Raw genomic sequence first — 23,015 nt, 5'->3', positions numbered from 1 at the left:
CCTAGGGACATAATTTGCCCAGTTTAATTCCCTGCCCAGTCCTCCTCCAGCCCTGCCCTGGCAATGAGTTTGAGAGCATTGGCTTTTACTTGTGATGATGCCCAGAGGCGGCCTGTACCCTCCCACCTGTGGCAATAAAACTCTCTGCAGCCCATCAGGGTGAAGCTCTTTATTGAATAACAAAAACTTGGGAGCAGTTGGGATGATTGGGCAGCACACACGCGGATGCCACAGCAGAGGGAAGCGGGGCAGCATCTCATCACCATCTCAGCAGGGCTGAGCAGGGCAGCAAAACACTGAAAGCCCAGCAGCTTTTTGGCCAATGACACGGAAGTGCTTCACAGTTATCACAGGCAACGCCAGGGAGTCCTGGACTCCAAACTGATTTATGTATGAAAACTTTAGCCAGCAAACACTGTGTCAAATAAATGTTGGGGAGGGCTCGCTTAAGCATCTAGGTGACCACCAATGAAGCTAAGGCTGCAGGGGGTGGCCTGTCCTGAGTGCAGAGCTCTGCCAGCATCTACTCAAGACATGCTTCAACCCCGCTGCCCCTGGCAGCTCCCAGCCCGCAGGGAAGGGCTGGCCCTCTCCCACCTGCTGGCCTTGGCTGCTGCAGAGGGAAAACCCCCGTTCTTGAGCCCTGGCATTTTCGCCCCCACTTCTCTTCTACACAAGGCCAAATCTGGCACTGGCTTCAAAAGCCCTCCTGGCTCCAAAAGAGAATTTTTGGTGTAAAACTGGTATTAGCAACTAAACAGCACCATCCCCTAGTGGGGGATGTGAGATGGTGATGGATAGACACTGTACATACAGTGGCAGAAAGCTGCAGCAACAAGTCTGTCACAAGAGTGGAGTTCAACAGGTATAACGTAGGGAGTGCTTGGTTCAGAAAAGCTTCAAACTGTCATCATGTCCTTGACTGAAAGCACCTGTCCCAACACAGTGGGGCTTGGCCAACAGCTGCCACACTTCTTCCTTATCCCCATCCTTTCTACCCCTGCTATTGACTAGCTTAAAGAAGAGACAGGCACATATTATATGGGAAAAGCTCCCCCAAAGGCAAACAGAGGCTTCTTCTGATCCTGCCTTTTAACTCTCTGTATTTACAGGGTGTCCCCATCCTACATTCAACCCCACCATGCCCTGAGGGAGAAGAAAGTGGCACCAAAGCACAGCCAAAGCTCCTGCCCCACTGGCTGTTCCAATGAGCATATGGGAATGTGTTTCTCCCAGAGAATGGAGACCTTGGTGGCTTGTTTTGCATCTGTCAGGATGCTGGCTAAAGCCCACCCCTTTAGCAATTGCTCACACCTACAAGGAGGTGTCCACTTGCACAGTGCACTCCTTGCAGAGGAGTCACTGGGGAGTGCGCAAGGCCGCTCCTGTGCCGAGCCCTTCCCTCCCAAGGAGAGTTCTGGTGACCAGGCTCTATGGGCAGGAGCCCACCCTGCAAAATGTGCTCCAGCAAGTCAACCCAAGAGCAGCACTGGGAGTGCCAGGGGTGTTAGAGGTGTCCTTATGTTTCAAGAAGCCACAGGCAGACATGCTCAGCAGGGACTGCTTAATGACAAAATGTTGCCCTTTTCAGCATCCCCACTTGTAGGTCTTTGGTATGTTAAACTGCACTTCTGTGGATCCAGTGGGAACCTCAACACTGCTCTTGGGAGCCCAACAATTGCCTGGCTGGGGGCAGCAGGCATGGCATGGCCCTGGCCTACAGTACAGGCTGTCACTCACAGCATTCCTCTGGACCAGGATGGGGTTGGAGTGTAGGATTAAAGACCTGGTTATGCAGAATGACTTAACATTAAGCATTATTAAGCACTTAAAAGATTTCGTTTCCCACAAAAGGACACCAAGTAACAAAAAACCCAGTTAGATGTGCAGGTGAGGTAGATCTACAAATGGCACATGGCATTTGTCAGTGGTTGTGGTCTTGACTTGGACCATCCTGCCAGACAAAGCATGTTCCTCGCTCCCTCTGCCTCTGTTCCTTATGGGAGTGGCAGCAGGCTTGAGCAGGGTACAGGACCTGGAGCTAAGTGAAGATCAGGGCAAAAACTGCAGCACAGGAATAGGTGTTAAAGGGGACTCCAGTGCCTTTTTTTTTTTTTTTTTTTGTATTTTCCAGCCTGTCTCAGAGCTGCACATATACAGTGTCAGTGGTAAGCACTGACATAGCTAAGGGTTATTCCTGAACAAAATTCACATATAACTGGGTGAGATGCAGACATGCCACCAGTTCAGACTTTCTGCATCTCATTTCTCTCTCCTGCTCACTTTTGGAGAGGAGAAAATGAAAGAAAACATGTTGCTTATCAAAACAGAGGTAAGACCTGCTATTCAGAAAACCAAATACCCAACATCAAAACTTTATCAATCACCATTCATGGCATCAAATGTCATTCACAGACTGAAGAATTCTGGGGACAGCTTAAGAATAGCTTGTCCCTTTCCTATTAGTCACTGATCAGAGTTATGTGCAGGAGGAGAAGGAAAGGAGGTGGAAGAGTGGCCCCATTTGCCACACTTGTAGAGAGGCAGCCTCCCCTTGCCCCCAGCACCTGCCCTTTGGAAAAGCAACTGTTCTGAGGCCATCATGAAGCTGCTTGGTTTGGTGTGCGCATGATCTTTTAAAAAAAGGTTTACAAATATATATATTTTCTTATATGCATATGTATTTCTTAAATTCCACTTAGAAATGTAGCTAAAAAAAGTAGAAAAGCGCTAGTGAGAGTGGGCATGAGACCAGCAGAGTGCTGCACTTCCCACATGTGAAGGCACCAGTGTGGAGACACACCTGTGGTCAGGCCTGGGCCGTGGTGGTCCAACCCTCCTCCTGACAGAGGTGTCCATTTGCTTTCCCTCTACATCACATAAATGGAGACCAATGCTGTCCCACAGCTGAACTGATGCAGAGAGGTCACACTGCCCTGCTCTGGGCCTAGTGCAGCTGAGAGCAGTAGGTGGCCCATGGCGCCTTTCTGTGGTGGAGAAGCCTTGCATTCTCTTAACATGATGCTTCCAGGCTGGAGGGAACAGAGATCAGGGCCTGGATTCACAGGGCCTGCTTCTCTTCTGCATTGACATTCCTTTATGATATGTGGGCAAGACAAATGGTCCTTGCAGCCAGCACAAGCATAACCTGTGCTCACATCAAGGCCCTCGTTCTCTTCCAAAGCAGAGGAAGAGGTCATCCCACAATTAAGAAGTACATCCTACATGTTAAATGAAGACATTTAAAATACCAGGCAATTTAGAAGATACCCTCTGCTTTTTCTAATGTGCACAACACACTGAAAAATCACCAGGGATCAGCTTGTGGCCTGGATTTGCTTCTCAGCATGGTTAACTGTACCAGTCCTTGTGATTGGCTTTTTGAGCGGTCCAGCATATGAGTTTAATTCTGGAGTTTCTCTTTGCTATTCCTTTTCCTACAGATCACTTTTTTGCTTTTCAAAAGAAGCCTGCCTCTTTCCACAGATATCTACAGGAGGGGAAAGTAAGACTCTGAAGTACTGAAGTAACATCAGCTGCATTATGATCTCAGCAGCAGTTTAAAGTAAGTGGCCAAGCATTATTAATTCATTGGTGCAGACTTTTACATCATTTATCATATCAAGCTACTGTGGTATTCATGTGGATGCAATGTGTATTTCCAAAGAAATTTTCATTGTGATTTATCAATTAATTATCAGGCCATTACACTTTGTTGAGGTGTTACCAAGAGTCTAAAACATTCACTACTGCCTTTAGAGCAAATGCTTTAACTCCATCTCAGCCTGACAGTGTCTTGCAATCAACCAGGCTGCTCTGCCAAAAGCTCTCTCTTGCTTTACATGATGTCAAGGACTGCAAAGCAGTGGTACCACATAACCAGAAGGCAATTTGATCCCTCTGGCCTCCTCCACCTGGCCACAGACAATGCACTGCACAGCGCTTTTACATCTTTGCTAAATGGATGTGAGCAGGCAAGGGAACAGGGAGGGCTACAAAGAATTGTCCCCCCATGTCAGGCTTACAGTTGCTGAGTTTCAGTGTTTTAAAAACCTGTTCCCAGAGAGCAGGTAAAAGCAGGAACCCAGGTAATTCAATAACTGCACTTATGATAAAGCAGGCAAGCTCTGAAAAGTGGTCACCTGAATGATCTCCTCAGATGGGGGCAGGGGGGCCAGCACAGTTTTGCTACATTCAGTGCCCGCTTCTCTGAAGGGGCAAGTCCATTGAACAGGGAGGTTTAAGAAAGAACAGCAACATCAGCCCTGTGAACTGAAAGTGACAGAGATCTGGTGTTTTTAGCATCACATGTCAGCAGCAGCCAGGCCTCATCTACCATCCACCTCTGGCAGCTGTGCCATATCATCCGTTCTTTAGCCAGAAAAAAGATGAAGAGAATTTGAGGGTTTTTTTCTCCATGTAATTCCTTGCATCTTTTTCTCTCCCAGCCTGCAATTTCTGAAAGGTGCACTGCCAGAAAGTGGTGGTAGCTGACAGGTCAGTCGTAGAAAAGGGAATGTGTGAATGTGTGCAGGCGTTAACAGCCATGTCTGTACAAGCCAATTCCTTGTTAACTGAGGTTTCAGCAGCTATTTATCAGAGGGGGGAAAAAAACAGGTGAAGAAATGATTAAAAAATAAAATAGGCACAACGATAAAAGATGAGGCAATTGCATTTTGAATCAATAGCATTGTGTTAATAGCATGACCTTCCCCTTCCAAATCCCAGCCATAGCCAATGGCTATGACACTGCCGTTCTGAGAGAGAGAGAGGGAAGTTTGCCACTAACACAACATGGAGGAGAAAGCAAGGGAAGAGAGCAGCCCTTCCTGCTCTTCTTCTCCAGCCCTTTCCAGCCCCCCAGGCCTAGGCTAGGAGAAGACCTCGTTGTGCTGCTGGGTGACCCGGATAAACGTCGTTCTCTTGCTCAGTTCCTTGAGTTTGGCAGCTCCCACGTAGGTGCAGGTGGAGCGCAGCCCCCCGAGGATGTCCAGGATGGTGTGTTCCACATCCCCTTTGTATGGTACCTCCACAGTCTTGCCCTCTGAAGCCCTGGAGAAGAGATCAGTCACTGCATTCATATGCATGCAAAACATGAGTGTGTTTAATGGAGAATTGTGGCACTTAACTCTGCAGGCTGCAGTTTACAAACGTGCCCCCAGCTTTACTGCTTGCTGCTGCTGCTTGCTGCTGCTTGGTGCTCTCAAGCACTGAAACGCCTCAGCTCCACTCACCACCAACACTGAGAAGTAGAAGCAGACAGATCTTGTAGATGCTCCAATATCCCATGAGTTTATTTACAGATCTGCCCCCTTCTCCCCTCTACCATCTGCCTACAAGCAAGTGGAACTTCCAGCTTTATTGAAAAGTAAATTTGACTGTGAGAGCTGCAAGCTTTAAAGTGTAAGGAATGGCCAGACTCAAACAGCGAAATGTTGGAGCTGGTTCTCAGCAGGCACCACCCAGCACAGCTCTACAGAGGCTTCATGGCCCTTGGGCTCTGTCCCATGTTACTGATCAGACACAGATGGAAGTGCTCTGGCTGTCTCCTACCAGTGTGATTCTCCAGAGCTCACAGAGAGAGAGAGTGGGAAACCTGTTACAGAAACCTGCTGCACAGCTGTCCCTTGAAGCTAAAAGGTAATCTAGCACAATTCAGTGCCAGGCAAAAAGGCCAGAAAAATACCAGTGTTGTGAATACTGTCAAGTGCTGGTGCATGCCAGCACAGACTACACTGTTCCCAAAAAGCACCTCTGAAGAGTTACATGATGGAAGAATCCAGGCAAATAACTTCCACTCCTCCTCCAGCTTTCTCCAGCCCCATGTTCAGCAATCCCTCCTGTAGCAGAGACCCTTAATCAGCTGATCAGTGGCATCAGCAGCTGATCCCACTACACTTTAGAGTAAGCTTGTTCTGCCTGGCACACTGGCTCTTCTGGGAAGGCAAGCCTTGGGAAGGGAGGGTCTAAGACAGATGTGGGAGAAAAGAGGAGATGCTTTCCTTCTGCCCTACAAAATGGAGCAGAAATCATGGCAGCAGTCTGCCGTCATTCTAGATGTGGCTTTATTTGCTTCTTCCTTAAAAGTTTCCAGGGGATAGTACAAGAAAGGCCATGCCTGTTTGTAGGTTCCATTTGTGAATCATTAACAACAGCAAGAGCTGCTACGTGGAGGTACTTCAGTGTGAGCCTGGCTATATTTCATCCTGTTAGTTTAAATGCGAAGTCACAGCCCTAGGGAGACAATAAAGGCAAAGTGTGGATATGCCGTGTGAGTAAGGATTAATCTCCCTATATCTGATGAGTAATTGACTCTTTCTTAAAACTCTTAAAACACTGCAGTGAGTGGCCAGTGGAAGATGGATGTGCCACCGGCATCTTGCAGACTGCACAGGGCTTAGGGATCTGTTGTATGACCTGTGATGCTGGGAGTTCCCAGGCTTTTATTTTCAGCTCCAGTGCCAGAAGGAAAAGGCTGGACCCATGAAATGACACTCATGCCACTGTTCCTGGCTTTTGGCCGTGCTCATCTCTTCCAGTCAAAGTTGGGAGGTTGAGCTCAGGCTCCAGGGAGCTTCCTGCAAGATTGTGAGAGACAGTGCCATGTCTGGGATTTGCAGAAACCAGTGAAAATTCTATCACGTCCTGCCACCTGAAGAGCCCTGCGTGCTGTCCTGGGCAAGGAGTGCAGGGTTTACTGCAGTCGTGCATGGCTGCCCATTCAGTTCATGCATGAGAGATCAATTACCTGATGCACGAATGCACCATTAGTAAATGTAAATTCCCTGTTAATTCATGCTTAAGCATCCTGTGGGTCATAAGCTGCACATTGCTCCTATGAGCATGAGTGCTTGGTGGTCCTTTTTTCAGTGAAAAAATACAGAAATGGGTGATGGTTACAGCCACTGCCCCTGGGGGAGATCCCTGCAGTGGCTACAATGGTGTTAGGAAGCTGAAGCCTGTGCGTTGCCACTTCAGGCTTTGGAGACCAAGATATTCAAAAGTGGTGAATATCTAATGACACAGTCCCAAAGCTCTGACAGCTAAACACTTGCTATTGCTCCTCCAGTGTCAGCTGGTGGGATGTCCTGTTGATCAAGGAGTAATCTGTAGACATCATACTGGGGAAAACACTCTAGAAGAGAGGTGTGAGATTAGCTCCACAGCCTTGTCCACAGGGATAAGGGGATGAAGTTTCTGATGAATATATTCTCAAGCTGTGCTAACATTGACCCCAATAGTCTTGCCCCCAGAGGAAAGGGGTGTTTAAGAGATAACATGTTGCTCAGAGCGAGCTGAGGAGTCATCTGGTTCCCAGGGAAGCGTGGGTGGAATTTCACTACGTGTATGCACACACCGGTGCGCTATTAATTGCTGTAGTCTGGCCCAGGGGTGGGATCTGTATCCATATGGCCATACAACCAAATGTTAACCCCTTTAACACAGTGCTCAAGATGGAGGAGAGACATTTAGTAAGTGAATTGCTACAGTATTAATCCCTGGTGGCTGGTCCACAGGGAGGAAAAATGGAGTTTTTAACTTATGTACATTAAGACTGTGATGATCAAAGAGTTCATATTGGACTAACCTTCTAAGAGCTCCCCAATACGTGCTTTCCCAAGGAGTGACATATAGGCCGTAAATTACTGGGCTTGCTGTGTTGTGTGAGTGCCAGATTAGTTCATGCATGAGCACTGAATAAATTAATGCACGAGTGCCCAATTAATTCATGCATGAATAGCCAGTAATTTCTGCATAAGCATCCAATCAGTTCATGCATGCATGCCCAAATTATTTATGTCCAAACACCCTGTTAGTACATTCATGAGTGCCCAATGTGATGAGCACCCAGCTGACTTGTACCAGCAGCCACATGGGTGCTGTGCTGGCCAAAGACAATAGGGTTCAGGTGACATGGGGGGCCGGTGTGACCTGTGTGGGATAAGGTCAGGGCCTGCATCATTCCAGAGATGTTCCAAAAATGGTGTGAGCCACCAAACTTTCAGCAAGTCAGGGGAGCACATGACACCTCTCCTCAAGTGTATTTATGAAACAGCAATGGCCACTGGGAGAGGAGACACACCTGGACACACCTGAGGAGACGTGCAGTGCACTCCCAAAAGGAGTGTAGTCCCCGTGTGACTCATGCTAGAAAAGGGACAGCTGTAAAGGAACTGTGTCCTGTGGACAGCCCTCAGTGTTGGCAACACACCAGTGTTTTAAGTTACTGCCAAGCTGTGGTTACTGCAAGTCAAGGACTTTCCTCTTCCTCACACCACCCCACCAGCAAGTAGGCTGGGGGGCACAAGAAGCTGGGACAGGACACAGCCAGGACAGCTGACCCAAACTGACCAAAGGGACACTCCATACCATATGGCAACAGGCTCAGTATATAAACTAGGGGGGAAAGCTGGCTGGGGCCACTGCCCAGGAACTGGCTGGGCATTGGTTGGCGAGTGGTGTATAAAAATTGTGTATAACTGTTTTGTATATTATTATTGCTGTTGTTATTATTCCTTCCCTTTCTGTCCTACTAAACTGTCTTTATCTCAAGCCATGAATTTTGCTGGTTTTTTTCCCAATTCTGTCTCCCATCGCACTGGGGGGTGGAGTGAGCGAGTGCCTGTGTGGTGTTTACTGCCTGCTGGGATAAACCATGACAATGGATTACACGGGCTGTCACAAAAGCTGGCACACTTGGCAGAGAGCTGCATAAGCAAGTTCAGCAGGAGCTGCTGAGGGTTTTGCTGCTCTGACATCTCTCCTGGAGTTATGACCTAAAAGTAACCCCTTCTCAGAAAGAAAGGTGATGACAGAGCAATTGAGGCTCCCAGCGGCTGGGAAAGGTGTGCTCAGATGCTCTCAGCAGTAACTCTGACTCTTGCCAGCCACTGAACAGAAAGAGAAAACCATTTGTTTCAGACTTTTTGCACAGGGCCCAGTCTGTGGTGCCCCTCCTGGCCAGCTGAAGGCTGCTGCATGGAGGGATGTGTGTGGTGGGTGGGAATCCTGGCAGGCTGCATGGGATGGAACACATGAGATGGTGCTCTGTCAGCCCAGCAAAATGTGGGTCAGAATAAAGGGGTCAGGCTGCCCTGGCATGAAGCAATCTTTTGAGTGGGCCATATAAGAAATGGAGGAACTGGGGGCAGGTCTTCCAGGCTATCATTTGGGATACACAAGATGGTAAGCAGCAGCTGGCAGTTGGTGCTATTCTGTCTCTGTGGCCAAAATTTCACCCTGCAGTTAATATAAAGCGCCCAAACCCAGCTTAGTAGCAGCTGTGAATTGCTGAGTGGCCACAATAGAACTGCAGCATTCACACAAAACCTGTGAAATTTCAAAAGGGTTAACAAAAACAAATTGACTCAAACTGAATAATACTGCATGCATCCTCAGACCCTGCTTGCCTTATTTCTTGTCTCCCACAAAAGAAACATAAAAATTGCCTTTCAGAAATCCCCAGCTCTGATCCATATTCCTCATGGAAGGAGGTGAAAATGTAAAACCAATATATAAATGACATAAGATTAATGAAAGTGAGTATACAGATTAAATGGGATCAGCTTCACATATTCATTACAAAAACAATTACTCTCATGACTTTATTCCCTGCCACAGCCATCTCACCTTATCTGTCAGTTTTAATGTAGCTACTGCAGGCTCAGGTTCTCCAGCCAACACGTGTAATTTTGAGAAGATGAAGTTAAATGACAAGCAGTCTGATTCTGCAGGGGACTGAGCACACTGAGCTCCCCACTGCTCCAATAACACACTGTGAGTGTTCAGGCTCTTTTAAAGACAAAACAGCTTATTTGGGTCACCAATACAGACTTACAGCTGGGCTTTTTAAATGCATATAAAGGAACCCCACTGACTTGACTTGTTTGGGTCAAGTTTGGGGTATCCAGCATTTAAAATGCTGACTAAGAACCCTTTTGGTTCAAGCTTGCCATCAGCTAATCTAGGAAGTGATTAAACTTCCTGTAACTTTTACTATAAGAGAAACCTTGTGCTGTTTCAAATCCCCCTTCAATGCCTTCTGGATTTAGCAGCTGCTGTTTTTAAATCACAGTGACACTCATGCTGGGACAGACCAAGGAAGACTGAGCCCAAGGCTGGTACAGGTAGCCAGGTCAGTGTCATGGCTGTAGAGTGAAGATGAGTATCAGCACTTCCCTAGTTAAGAGCCAAGGCTCACAGATTCAGTGTCTGGAGCTGTTGTATCTAGCAGTACACTGGGATACTCCTCCTATGCTACCTATTAGTGGCACAGAAATGTAGTATTTCAACAGAGACTAAAAATTTCAGATTGTGCTCCTGCTCCCTTGCTGCTGAGAAAGTTTCAGAACCTGGTCCCCAGGAAATTCTCAAATCAAGGATGCAAATCAAAATACAGCTATGGATCAAGCCAAATTTGTATAGCATTGCACATAATGACTTTAAAAGTCATTTATTGCACATAAATGACTTTGTCTAGACTGAGCCAAATACAGCACCTTTCTGTATAACCTTTGATCCTACAAGATGGGATACTTGCACTTTATCTCATTTTTAAGAGGGACCAGTGTCAATTAGTTCTCCTGCTGGCAATAAATGTTGTTGCCAGATCACACACACCTAATTAGGTAGAACAGAATTTAAGAGCTGCCTTAGTCCTTTGTCCTCTTGGTACAGCCAGCCTTCTCAAACTCTTCCTACATCTTTCACCAGCTCTGTGGAGGCCAGTCCCTAATGACTGTGCTGCACTGAGATCCAGCAGCACGCTTGGGCTGCTCAGTGAGACGGCTCTCAGGGAAATGCCATTAACCACAGGCCTGAGCAGCATCAGGCCCTTCCCACACTCCAGCTGACTCAAGCTCAGGGTCGCACAGGACAGGAAATGATCATTCAGGTAAAGGCTGCCAGCACAACTGTACAATTGGCAGCTGCCACTTTTATATTAAGAGACACTTATTAGTGCTGTCCATCAGACCATTTGTTCTGAGGCTTTGATGACAAGCAGACTTGCTAGGGGACAAAAAAAGAAAAAAGAGCTCCCAGACTGTGCACTGCTTCTGGGCAGTGGCATATGAACCCAAAGTGAATCAAAGCTCAGAGATATGCAACATGTCTGGTGCATCATTTCAGCTTGTCTCAGATGCAGATGGCGTCTCGTGCAGCTCTTTCTTCTACAAAAAACCAGTTGTGTTTGAAAGCAAAAACACTGAATGGGTCGCTCAGAGACCTGGTGGATGTCCCATGCCTGGAAATACTCTAGGCCAAGCTGGACAGGGTTCTGAGCAAACTCATCTAGTTGAAGATGCCCCTGCTCATTATGGGGATGTTGGACTAGATGAACCTTAAAGGTCCCTTCCAACCCAAATGATTCTGTGATGCCACGAGCTAGGCCACAATCTAGGTTGTAAATGCTCTGACAGGGGCTAAGTTTTATCACTTTGCACTCCACTAAGTGCTATATGAACAAATACACAATTTTATGGTGCAGAGAAAAACCACCACAGGAGTCAATGCTGGGGTGGAGAACAGGAGGTTCTCCTTCTATCTAGCATGACATCTGGGATTGCTATCTATCAGCTTATCTCTGTGTCAAAGCATGAATTCCATTTCATTTTGTGGATCCCATTCTGCTTTACATTCTGTGCTGTCACCTTCACAGAGCTAAAACTCTTACCCATGGTAGCAGAAGGACATGTTAGGAAAAACTTGTATCCTGGAGTGGTTGTAGCAGATGAGGCCAACAAAACCCATCAATCCCCAGCATGTCGCTGGAAGTGCAGGTGTACTGAGACTCCTGCAAACAGCAATTTACCAGATGGGACCAGAGCCTGAATCTTTGCCAGCAGAGAAGAATCAAAAGGGACCTCTCAATAAACCAGTGTTTACTGTAAGACAGGAGTCATTCTCCAATGAAGTATGTAAGAACCATGTTGTTCAAGGGTAGTGACTAAGACTGCCACTCAGAAAAGACACAGAGGTTTTCTGATGTCATCTGCTTTTCCAAGAAGTCAACATTGTCAGCACTTTCCAGAGTAAAACAGCAATGGACAACAGATTTCTTTGCAAAATCTGTCTTCCTTACCTCTCCCCTGAGGAGTTAGCTCAAAAATGAAGCTTCTGCATTCTGCATTATTTGAGGCTACTCTGGTGCTCTGTTACCAAAAGAGGGCTGGAAAATCTGTACAGCAGGCTTCTGCTGCCTATGAAGACTGCCCAAAAAATGCAGAAGGGAGTCCCAGAGTTGCTGCTGGTGTCTGAGTGCTTTGGAAGTCCTGGTCCTCATCTCTGTACTGGGGAAATCCCAGCTGAGCTTCACCAGCTCACCAGCACCCACTTTCTGCAAGCAGAAGGGAGCCTGTGGGCTAGCTGGGAATCCCTACATCAAGAAGACACCCAATGTGGACAAGCAGAGGGACAGAAACTGCAGCCTGCTATGTCATGTTCCAGCATTTAGTTCATACACATCCTGAAGGAGCAGTAAGTCAGAAGAGTGCCTAATGACTTCCCAGACCACACAACTGGTGCAGCAGTGACAGCACACCGTATCAGCTGCAAACAAGTGAACATCACTGCTCTCAGCTAGCCAACCCCAGCTCTTTCTCCCTGTCTCCCTCTGATGTCATCCCTCCCTCAGGTCTGCTGTTGTAAATGCAGCAGTTGTAAATGTAAAAACAGCTGCTTCAATGGGAGTAGCAGCATAGGCCTGTTTCCTTCTGCCCAATTCTGCTCCAAAAGTTCCTGGATGGAGGGCTCACTGCAATTGCTCCTGTATGGAATTCATACCTGTATTCAGCAACCCCTCCTGCATGCTTCTTCATGGCTGTATCAGAGCTCATTCCATAGAATAGTTTCACCTTCTTGCCATTCCTTTCTATAATTTCTCCAGCACTCTGGTCATGGCCTGCAAACATTCCTCCAATCATGACGAAGTCAGCACCAGCTCCTGTGATCAGCAAAAGGACACGTAAAAAAGCAGGGAAAGGAGAAGGTGAAAGCCAAAGCAAGAACACAGTGATCTCTGGAAATAATAGCCAGCATTTTATAGTTTAGTACGGAGTCCCCTCCTGTAATAGTCACAGCAAACTTGGATGAAAAGCTTTACTTTAGAACTGACACAGGCTGAATTGTATTTCTTTAAATGGAAAAAAAAAAACTTTTCTGTTACAATGACAGATATAGATTATTCTACTTTATCCCATAGCCTTTTATTTTCAGTTTATAAATTCAGTTTCAACTCTTCACTTCATAATAGTATCTGAGCACAATTCCTTATTAACTGCAACTGCAGCAATCAGCAGTCCTAAACACAGGGCTGGGACCTGTTAACTCTGTACAGCTCAATGCTGTACACAGAAGCAGATGGTTCCTACTTCAAGAGTTTTCTAGGCCACAAGTGGAGAGTGGGAATGTACCCTGAAGGAAAGCAGACTCATGGATGTAATGTAATCCTCCCAGCAATGACATAAAACGATTGATTCAGATTTTTAACTGAAATAATGATTTTTCAAGTCCATCACCCATCTGTGTTCAGTGTTGTTCTGGATGATTCCTAGTCAAAGAGATCTGGATGCATCTCATTTGGTTCCTGTTTAAAAATTCTGGTCCAAGGACCACCACTCCTGGGTTCTATGGTTCTCAGCACACACCACAAAGAAGTAACCCATAGCTACTACTCCTAAATATGTTCCAGATACTGAATAGCAACACTGAATACTCAGTCATGACTGTTCAGTCTGTCTATCTCCTCTAGCTTTGTAAATCATGAAATCGGCTCCATTGGGAGCAAGATCAGGAAGAAGGTTTTTGGAATCATTCTTTATTTTCTACTGTGATCTCCAGTATTTCCAGCTGGGCTGGAACTATTCCACGAGCAGCTCCTCCTGTGATATTTTGGCATATCTAGTCTTGCTTGGAAAATTTGGCTTTTAGTCTTTTATGAGCCTGTGGTGACCCAACCCTGAAACAAAGCATTTTCCTCTTCATACTTTCTGCTTCTTCAATGTGTATGTGCCAGAACAGGCCTCTCCTCTGCTCAGCTTCTTCCCAGAACTGGCAGAAGAACTGACCTATAAACCACACTTCACAGAAAGCAGATGAGCTTGAACTACATCCATCCTCCTAAGAACAAATCTGAACTCTGGGGAGATCCCAGACTAGGTAAGTCTGGCATTAGGATTTGCTCTGACCTCTGTCACTATCCCAACAATAGCACCAGACCTTGAAATCTGAAAAGTAAGTGAAATCCCTATCACATCTGCTCAGCTTCTACCAAACCTGAAGTTGAGAATATTTTGATCTTGGAACACATGACAAGAGTGAAGTGTGCCAGTTCCTCCCTCCACCCCTTTGCCAAAGGGCAGAGCTGGCAGCAGTGCCTGGGGGCAGAGCACCCAGCTGCTCTGCTGACCTCACCTCCCTTTGCCTGGTGCCTACTTGAAAGGAACACTGTGTCCATGGTAAAGGGATACTAAAGATGAAGCTTATGCAAAGCACATCACAAGCAATATTTATAGCCAGGCACCCATTCAGGTATCCTATCATGTCAGCTGCCTGACAGATTTCTCCTGAGCTTTCTTGTTTCAGATGGCTGAGTTTTAAAGTCTTGGTTTGACTCATGTCTGCCAAAAACAAGGGGAATACTCATATTTTAATTACTGGTGGCAAATTCCTGTTGCTACCTAGCACAACCTTGCTCCATCTTTGCAAAAAACAAGTACCCTGGGAAACCTAGCTAATGTCTTCTTTATGGGTGGAAGAAAACATGAGGAAGGAGGGACAGATTTGAGGTCAAGGCTGCAAAGAATGCGTTTTAACAAGTCAAAAGCCTGCCAAAAGACATTCTGGATTCTGCTGTGTCAATAGTATCTCCTGATCCCCAATTCTAGTGCCATTTTTGGTTGTGGGTCTTACAGCCTTCAAATTAATAATACAAAAGGCATATGAAAACTACACTTCCAAGTCACAGAATTTTGGATCCTGTGCACTTCTGTATCTATTTATTATTTTCCTTTTAGCTGCATATTTTTGGGAGGGAAGCAAATATGTTTGAATTACAGGATTGAAACTCATCCAACTTGAGTAACTTTTGCAAACTACAACATAATTCATCAAGCTATTCCAGAAGAGAGGAGCTATGTTACAGCAGATGCAGCACGTCTAAACATTGAGACGACACATGCTTGCAGCCCTGCTGTTCCAGAAATGACAAGCCCATATTAAATATACTTCTCCAATGTTCTCCAGAACCTTCCACTGTGCTTCAGGGCTGCAAACATATCTGAAAGTTTCAAGACTGTTCCATTATGTTTCCATCAGTTAATATCCGACCAGGAGGTTGCAGCTTTTAGCATGGTCTTTAACTTACACTTATTTTCCTTGTATAACCACCAGAAGAACTGGTGATGTTTGCAACATCCATCTGCAGTCTTTTGTTTTCAAGTACAGATTGACAGCATGCCATTATTTTAGTTTGTAGAGGACTGGAAACACGTGGTTGTTGCCTAGATAACACAGGATGTGATAAGGTATGTTGCACACAAGCATCCCAGCAACTCAGTCAGAGCTGGCCAGACTCGTCCTGGTTTTACACAATGCCACTTTCAAGCACTGACTTTCCCCTTGAGGCCCATGCTGTATCTGGGCTGATTTTGCTCATTCACATTTCACAGTGCCTTCTCTTTCAAGCCATTACAGAATAGCAGTGCTGACGCCAGCCTGAGCTTGCAGCACTCACACGGTTCTGCTGGATCTGGATAGAGTCCCTCAGATGTCTTTTATATGCCTGATTGTACAAGTCACTGATAACCAGATTGGTTCTGCACAAATTCAGCTGGAGTCAGCCTGGATTTGTGAGCTGGGCAACCCTCCAGGCAGATGCAGCCTCAGTTTGCCTGGACCAGAGCTTAGCCTGGAATTAACATTCACCTGTGCTCCAGCTGAGCCAGGAAGCCTTTGCAGCAGTAGGTACCCACACAGCTGCTGAAAACAGGAGAAAAAACCAGTGTGATCTAGTATAATCTGGAACTAGCGTATGTCCCCAGTTGACTTTTCCATATGATTTTTCCTTCCTTTTCCCTCCCTGCTCCTGCATCTCTTCTCACCACTGCTGTAAGGAACAGCAGTAATGTGTTAAAGATGCTGGCATAGGATTCAAAAGGCACATTCTTTCTTGGCTGTGTCAGAAAAATATATGTGACCTCAGGCAATTGAACTTAGTATTTCTGTGCTCTGACTTCTCATCATTAAAAAAGGAGACAGTAGTGCCTCCCTGGAGCATTCTGAGAAATGTGCTCATGTTATCAGCCTTTCCAAGAGTTCAGTTGTATGAACCATCTGAGAGCCCAGCATAAATTTCTTTAATGCTTTCTCTCATTCCTGCATCAAAACAGCTCTTTCCTTTCCTATCAACCTACATCTTTTTCATTCAGTTTACCAAATGCAGAGCAGGTTTCCATCCAACAGCTCCAGAACTCCAGAGCAGTCTCTCCCAAAGTATGCTTCTCCTAGCATTTCTTTTCCTCATCTTCAGTGCTTCCTGTTCCTTGCATTTCTAAATAGGCTTTTACCTTGTTTTCCCTGTCAAAATGCCCAATCTGCCTATGAGTCCTGACACCAAGTCACAGGTGCACCTTAAAGCTTCTTAACTTTATTTCTTGGTTCTTCACAATTCTCTCACTTAATCCAATCTACTCCTTCTGTTTCCATGAACTTGGCTCCTCCAGTCACACCTTTAGCCATTTTCCAGTGCTTGTCTTCACATCTGGGATTCCCTCATACTTCCCATAATTCAAATAGATGCTCTGTCACTCCTTAATAGGGAATCATCCCATCCCATGAAGATTTTACAGTGATCCACCAGAAAGAGACAGCACAATTACTTTAATCAAAGTCTCTTGTGCATTGTCCATGCTTTGTTCAGGCCTTCATCCCTAGATGAAATTGTAGGTCTGGATGTTTCATCACCTGGTCTTTGCTATCCAATATATTCATGTAACTCAAGCACGGAGGTCTGTGCCAGACAATTCAGTATCAAGGCTTTGACTTGTAAATGTTGGGTATGGTGGCTACGCTCTAAGAGGTTCAGATAGCCAATCACTTCAGTAGCATTCAATAAACACTGAGAGTAATAATGTTATCTCAAAGCTTATTTTGCCACATACCTTTGACAAAGGCATCTGGGTCCAGCTTGTCAGATGTTCACAGTGTGTCTACGTCAAGTGTACATAACCAGAGACAGTAAGTTTATTGCCTCAGGGTCATCTCCATCATTTCCAGCTCTGTAGCTGTGACACACAGTCACACTGATCTGCCTGGGTTACTATCAAGAGTACAACTACTGCCTGGAAAATGTCAGCTTTCTGATGCTCCTCTGTCCAAGGGATAATCCTGTGGCAGCCTTCAGACATGTACCACTGGGAATCCCAGCACCTCTTGATGAACAGCAAAGCCAGAAACTGTCTCTTCACAGGTTTCAAGCAGGTTCAGGTTCAGTTAGTCCAAAAAGACTACAGGGATCTTTCAGACTTGTAATAAACACTACAAAGAAAAACATTTGAAACACTGTGAAGTTGCTCCCTGTTGTTCTAGCTTCTGGAAATGCTCTTGCTGAAGAAAGACCTTTCCCACAGGCCAGGTTTCTGTGCAGACAGCCGGGAATACAGTGAAGTCACAGTTTCAGTTCACAAGCTCCCAAGGACCACACCACCAGGAAGGACTTGGTGAGCTGTGAAGCCAGAGAAAGGCAAAATAAAGACCTCACTGCGGGCACCATGTCAGAGTGAGAGCTGAGGAGAGGCTGGGCATTTTTTAAACACAATCTTGTCTAAGAGGGTGGATGCTGCTGTTCAGCTATGTTGGAATCACCCAACTGGAAGTATCTGCATCACATCACCACTGGGTAACACAAGGGTTATAAGAAATCCTATGACCAAGCACATTCCTTGCTGGTAGCAATCACTCCACGACTGTCCTTAGAATTCTCTAATTAAGTCTTCCTTGTGATCTGACCTGTCTCAAAACTGGAGCTGTCTGCAAACTTAGAAGACAGATTTTGGTTTCAACCTTTCCAGAAGCTGAGTTGCAGGCCTAGAGTTTTTCTTGGTAAGTGTGTAATCTGAGTTTAGGCCTGCCTCTACTTTCCATATTTGCAAAGCTTCCTGCAAAGCAGACATTCTGCATCATAATGTGCTATATCTTGTTTTCATACCACCCTGAAATCCCATGAGAGACTCTGCTGTCCCACTGTATTCCAGGCATTACCCTACTTGACACCTCCAAAGAGTCTGGCCTTTTGGGAGGTGGGAGAGTACCTTTAAATGCCTTGTCATCTCAAGATGCATTTAGTGCCTGCATCCCATATGCTGCTGAACAAGGTTATGGCTAAGTGACAATCATGATTTTGACCCCCCCATACCAACATAACTCTTATGCCCAACAGACCATACCCACAGATTAAATCCTCTATTCTATCATCAAGAGCTGGCACAATTCACTGAACTTACATGAAAGAAAAATCTGTTAATTATTAACTTAGATGTTTCAGACATCTGCCTAGCTCTAGGGGATACAGTATAAATAAAATCTCATCTCTTCAAGTGGACAGTTGATCCCAAGAACATCTCTGGGGATCTGGCCTGCCTTTTTGTTTTGCTCTTCTGTCCAACATGCATTCCACCAGTTCTTCTTCCACTCAGGGCTCAAATAAGCCAGATCTGGCAATGTTACAGGCATCTCTGAACCCTACTCAGAAGAAACTCTTATGAGTTTTCTTTGTACTCTCACAGCAGGTGTATCTCATACACACCTGGCAGATAATTTCTAAATATCACTTTGACCACTCTATGTTTTGCACTGCAGAATTTGGACTGTCTGTTCCAGAGAGCAAATTCATGCCTGGTGCATTAATTTCACTGGAGTCAGTTGCAGGGACTAACTTAACCTCCTGCTAATTGATTACACATTCAGGGTCACACCGATTCCTGCATCCCTGCTGCCAGGGGCGCTGGAGACACGTGGGGGGGTGTCACAACACACAGCTCTTACCAAACGCTTTGGCGACATCTCCTGGGCAGTTGCATCCTCCGTCCTGCACAAAGAAATGACAACAGTGAGTGGCAGCAAGGTCACTCAGGGACCCAGTGAGCACTGCAGCACTGTGGCCCCTGCTCAGGAACAGCATGTCAAGAGAGCTGACCGTGCACTTGGGATGTATCATCTTGGCTACGTTTTCACAGAATCCAAATAATCCTTTCCACTGCTTACCTCCTTGAGGCTCACCGACTCTATTGTACAGTCTACTGATAATACCACTGGTAACAGCAACAATGCAAATTCCTGACTGCAAGTTTCCAAATCCCAGAAACCAGAAACCAAAACCTCCTCTGATGATCTGAATCATCCCCTGCCATTTTAATGTAAGGCTGTGTGATGCAGAGGTATCACAAGCCTCTACCTTAAACCACCGAAAACATTTCAAAACAATTTCTCAGCAGTTTACAATATATTAAAAGGCCACAGTAGGAGGGAAGAGGGAATATATCATCAGTTATGTTGGATTTTTATCTGATAATCTCTAACAAACCTAGTTAATACAATTTTTGGTTAAGTGAAAATGAGCCTCTCATCCTACTCCTTACTGTATGGTATGGTCTTGGTAAGGAAGCAACAGCACTCAGGACCTTTAGCATTTTAGACCTACACATTTCAGTTTCAGTGCAATGAAGGGAGTTCAGCTGAGAGGAGGGAGGTTGTGTATGTGAGACAGAGCTGTAAAAAAGGAATGGCACACAGCAGAGCTCATCATGCGCTATGGTTCTTTAGGATTTGTAAAAGTCTTAGCACCAGATGAAAGATCCTTTAGTCTACACAGTCATTGTACCAGGAGAGCTCCCCATTCCTTTGATGATCTGGATCCACTGCAGACTGCCAACATCTTTGCTGCTTTTGAAGCTACCCCCAGACTGGCCAGTTACCGCATGCTGTTTCACCTCCCTGTTGGCAGAACGCGTGGCTGTGCGTGACCTGCGGCCGAGCACAGCCAGACACCCCCTCCATCAGCCATATTAGAGCTGCCTTTGATGGGCAGCTGCCAGCGGGGCTCTGGGTTAGAAACTCTGTGTGCCCAGAAAAGGATTCAGACACAAACTGAGCAGGTGGATCCAAAAGTGAATGGCTTTTCAAAGGGCACCCCACTGCAAACAGTGCCTGGTAGAACTTTAAAGGCTTTTATTCCATTTGCTGATAACCTCTAGCACATTATGCCTTTTGTTGAGCTTAGACACCCTTGCTGTCAGCTCCAGGAATGAGTGCTGGGCTGACAGCTGAATCTCTCTCTCCTTTTAATGGCTCTGCTTGTGCAATTCTTTCCCTTTAACAAGTCTGTCATAGCCTGGAGGAGGGTGTGAGTGCGTGTGCATGTGTCAGGGGAGGAAGAGCCATGGTAGAAAGATGAGTCTAATAATCTTCAAAGAATAGTTTTAGGACTCTTACTATCTGAGAGACATTGGCTTTGAATGCTCTCTGGTAGGTGGGTTGTAGTCAGTTGTTTTTGGGGGGCTCAGTATCTGACTTTTGTAACAAACCCAGTAGTGGCAGTGATGAAGGTTTTATGCTTTCAAAGGTGCCGTGAGGATGGGGGGGCTTACTGTGTAACCATTAATCACCAGCTTCAAAAAATAACACTTTGAATGTTACCAAATTACAAAATGCTGAGCAGCTTAAGAGACTTAAAAGCTCATGGGTTACCATTTAAGATAAGAGTAACTGACAATGATGATTCACAACCCTTCTCTATCTGTAGATGTCTGCAGTTACTTCAGACAAGCAGGTAAATTTAGTGATTCACAGAAAGGGAAACAAAAAGGGAACATACTAAGCAGTTATGTCAGAAGATGCTATATAATAAAGCTATATGCAGTAAAGCACTTCATTCCTTGTGAAAAAACAGGCACTCTGTCCACAAAGACTGTTCTGCTGCTGCATTGCCTTGGAAGCTAACCCTTGAAATTCAGCTTATTCCAACAGGGCCCTGGGTCTAGGTTCAAAATGACTTGTAGATGGCTGGGCTTCAGTTATAGTGTTTGCTGCAGGCTCAGCTTCTACCTCAAAACCCTGGGCAAACTTATCTGTAAAAATCTGCCTCTGAATTCAATAACACCAAAGTAAGACTACTGGACAGGGTTATGGTCACGGAACCTGTAGACAGCACGATTCTGAGCCAAGTGGGTGCTAGGAAGAAGGACAGGGGAAAGCAGCTTTCCCAACAGAATTACTTTAATGTGGCTGAAGTAATGTGTTTGTCCCCAGTCTTGTTCTCCTGATAGATAAGCCATTTTACAGCAACAAAATTTAGCCAAAGTAAGAAAAAAAATACAGCATGGAAAATGTATACCAGTATACACTGCTTGAACATTTAGTATTATAAGCAATTTATAATGAGTCTATAAGTATGATTTATGTTTCAAGCAACCTTTATTATAAACTGCATAACCAGTGCTTTCTACAAAGCATTGTAGCTATCTATTTGCTGGTATCAGCAAACAGATAGCTATTTATTATGCAGAAGATATATAATGTATGTGGCATATACAGCAGTAAAAACAGTACATATGATGCTTTATTCTGAACTACATATACTGGGTGTGTTTCTGTGTGGAAAGTGCTCTGTGTGGAAAAAGGGACAGTATGGCAGTAGCTGGGTGAAGAAGCCCTTAGTCATTCTTTTCACTGAATGCTGGTGACCTATCACCCAGGCAGGGAGAAGGGGAAACAGGGATCTCTGTCAAATGACAGCCACATGAGAGAGGATACATGCAGGGCTGCTTTCCATTCCCCACATTGCTGGCTTACTATAATATGTGACTGCCTCTGTCCAGCAGAGGAGTTCTCTGACCTAGAAGAAACATCTCCAGCAGGCCCCCTCCACTGTAACTCACTGCAGCACTTTCTCAAAGCCAATGGATTAGCAAGAATGGAAACTGAGACTACTGGCTCCCAGACAAACAGCACGGGACAGAAACCATGCCTGTATCTCATGGAGGGTTTCCTCTCTGCTTTCAGTGAGTCATGAAAGATTCATTTCTGAGGTAAGCTTTTAGTCTTACAGATAATTTAGCATGAAGAAAGTAACTGGTGCAATTTTACCTCCTACTTCTCTGTGTAAATGACTAGACAGACACCAGGTGTTCACTTGGACTATGATGTTTGCCTGAAAATTGTCACTTTCCTTGTCAACGAATCAGTTCCAAAAATCATACATGATAACTCCAGTAATAGGAACGTTTAAAATCCCAGTTTGTGGTCCCATCCTAGCAGAGCTCCTGAAGATCAGGGTTCAGTCGTGCTGTGCTCTCTGCAGTGCCTTTACTGTGCTCAGCACCATCACTTCTTCATTCTGAGAGAGAGACTTCTTTTTCTTCGTATGGAAATTATACCAACATAACAAGAACGAGGAGTTAATTTGATGAAGGTACTGGACAAGACAGAAGTGGATACAAGAAAGTACCCCAAGGGACTAACCCATATCACACACACCATTAGCTACAATCTACATGAACCTAGCCGTTAGGCTTTGAATCTTTTCACATCCTTCCTGCTGCTTTCATATCAACATAACAAAAACTGCTGGACACATTCTCTCCTGGGGAATTGACACAGATAGCTGTGGTAATACTCTGCCTGTAGAGGTTTTTTTTTGGCTCAGGTAGGGTGTGCCCCTTCTTCAATCCGCAGAAAGACAGGAGTGAGACATTTTGAGGGATGCCATGTATACTTGTGGCCACCAGACCCAATTCTATAATTAGAATTGCTGCCATATGGTGTTTTTCTGTCATGAGGATATCCCTCTTCCATGATATTCTTGCCAGAGCTCTGGCAACCACCATGCAGTCCAACCTTTTCTTTCCCTAATAAATACACCAATATCCATCTGAATGCTCCAGAATTCAGGCATAATGTCCTTACCCTTGCTTTACTCTTCTTAGATTAGGTGACAGAGTTGAGCTGAAGTGATGTGAGCT

General features: G+C 45.4%; 1 protein-coding gene across 1 annotated transcript in view; it reads right to left on the bottom strand.

The window, feature by feature from the left end:
* Positions 1-154: 154 nt before the first annotated feature.
* GMPR (guanosine monophosphate reductase) overlaps positions 155-23,015 on the bottom strand; it is a 41,880-nt gene continuing 19,019 nt past the window's right edge. Inside the window, exons 7-9 of the mRNA XM_054654943.2 lie at positions 19,042-19,084; positions 12,784-12,943; positions 155-5,052 (exon numbers count right to left, since the gene is read on the bottom strand). Coding sequence (XP_054510918.1) covers positions 4,872-5,052; positions 12,784-12,943; positions 19,042-19,084 — 384 coding nt within the window. The 3' untranslated portion in view covers positions 155-4,871. The remainder of the gene's footprint in view (positions 5,053-12,783; positions 12,944-19,041; positions 19,085-23,015) is intronic.

This window comes from Agelaius phoeniceus, chromosome 1, assembly GCF_051311805.1.
Source record: "Agelaius phoeniceus isolate bAgePho1 chromosome 1, bAgePho1.hap1, whole genome shotgun sequence".
NCBI lineage: Eukaryota > Metazoa > Chordata > Aves > Passeriformes > Icteridae > Agelaius > Agelaius phoeniceus.
The sequence above is the reverse complement of the archived record's forward strand: the minus strand, read 5'-3'. Positions and strand labels throughout refer to the sequence as shown.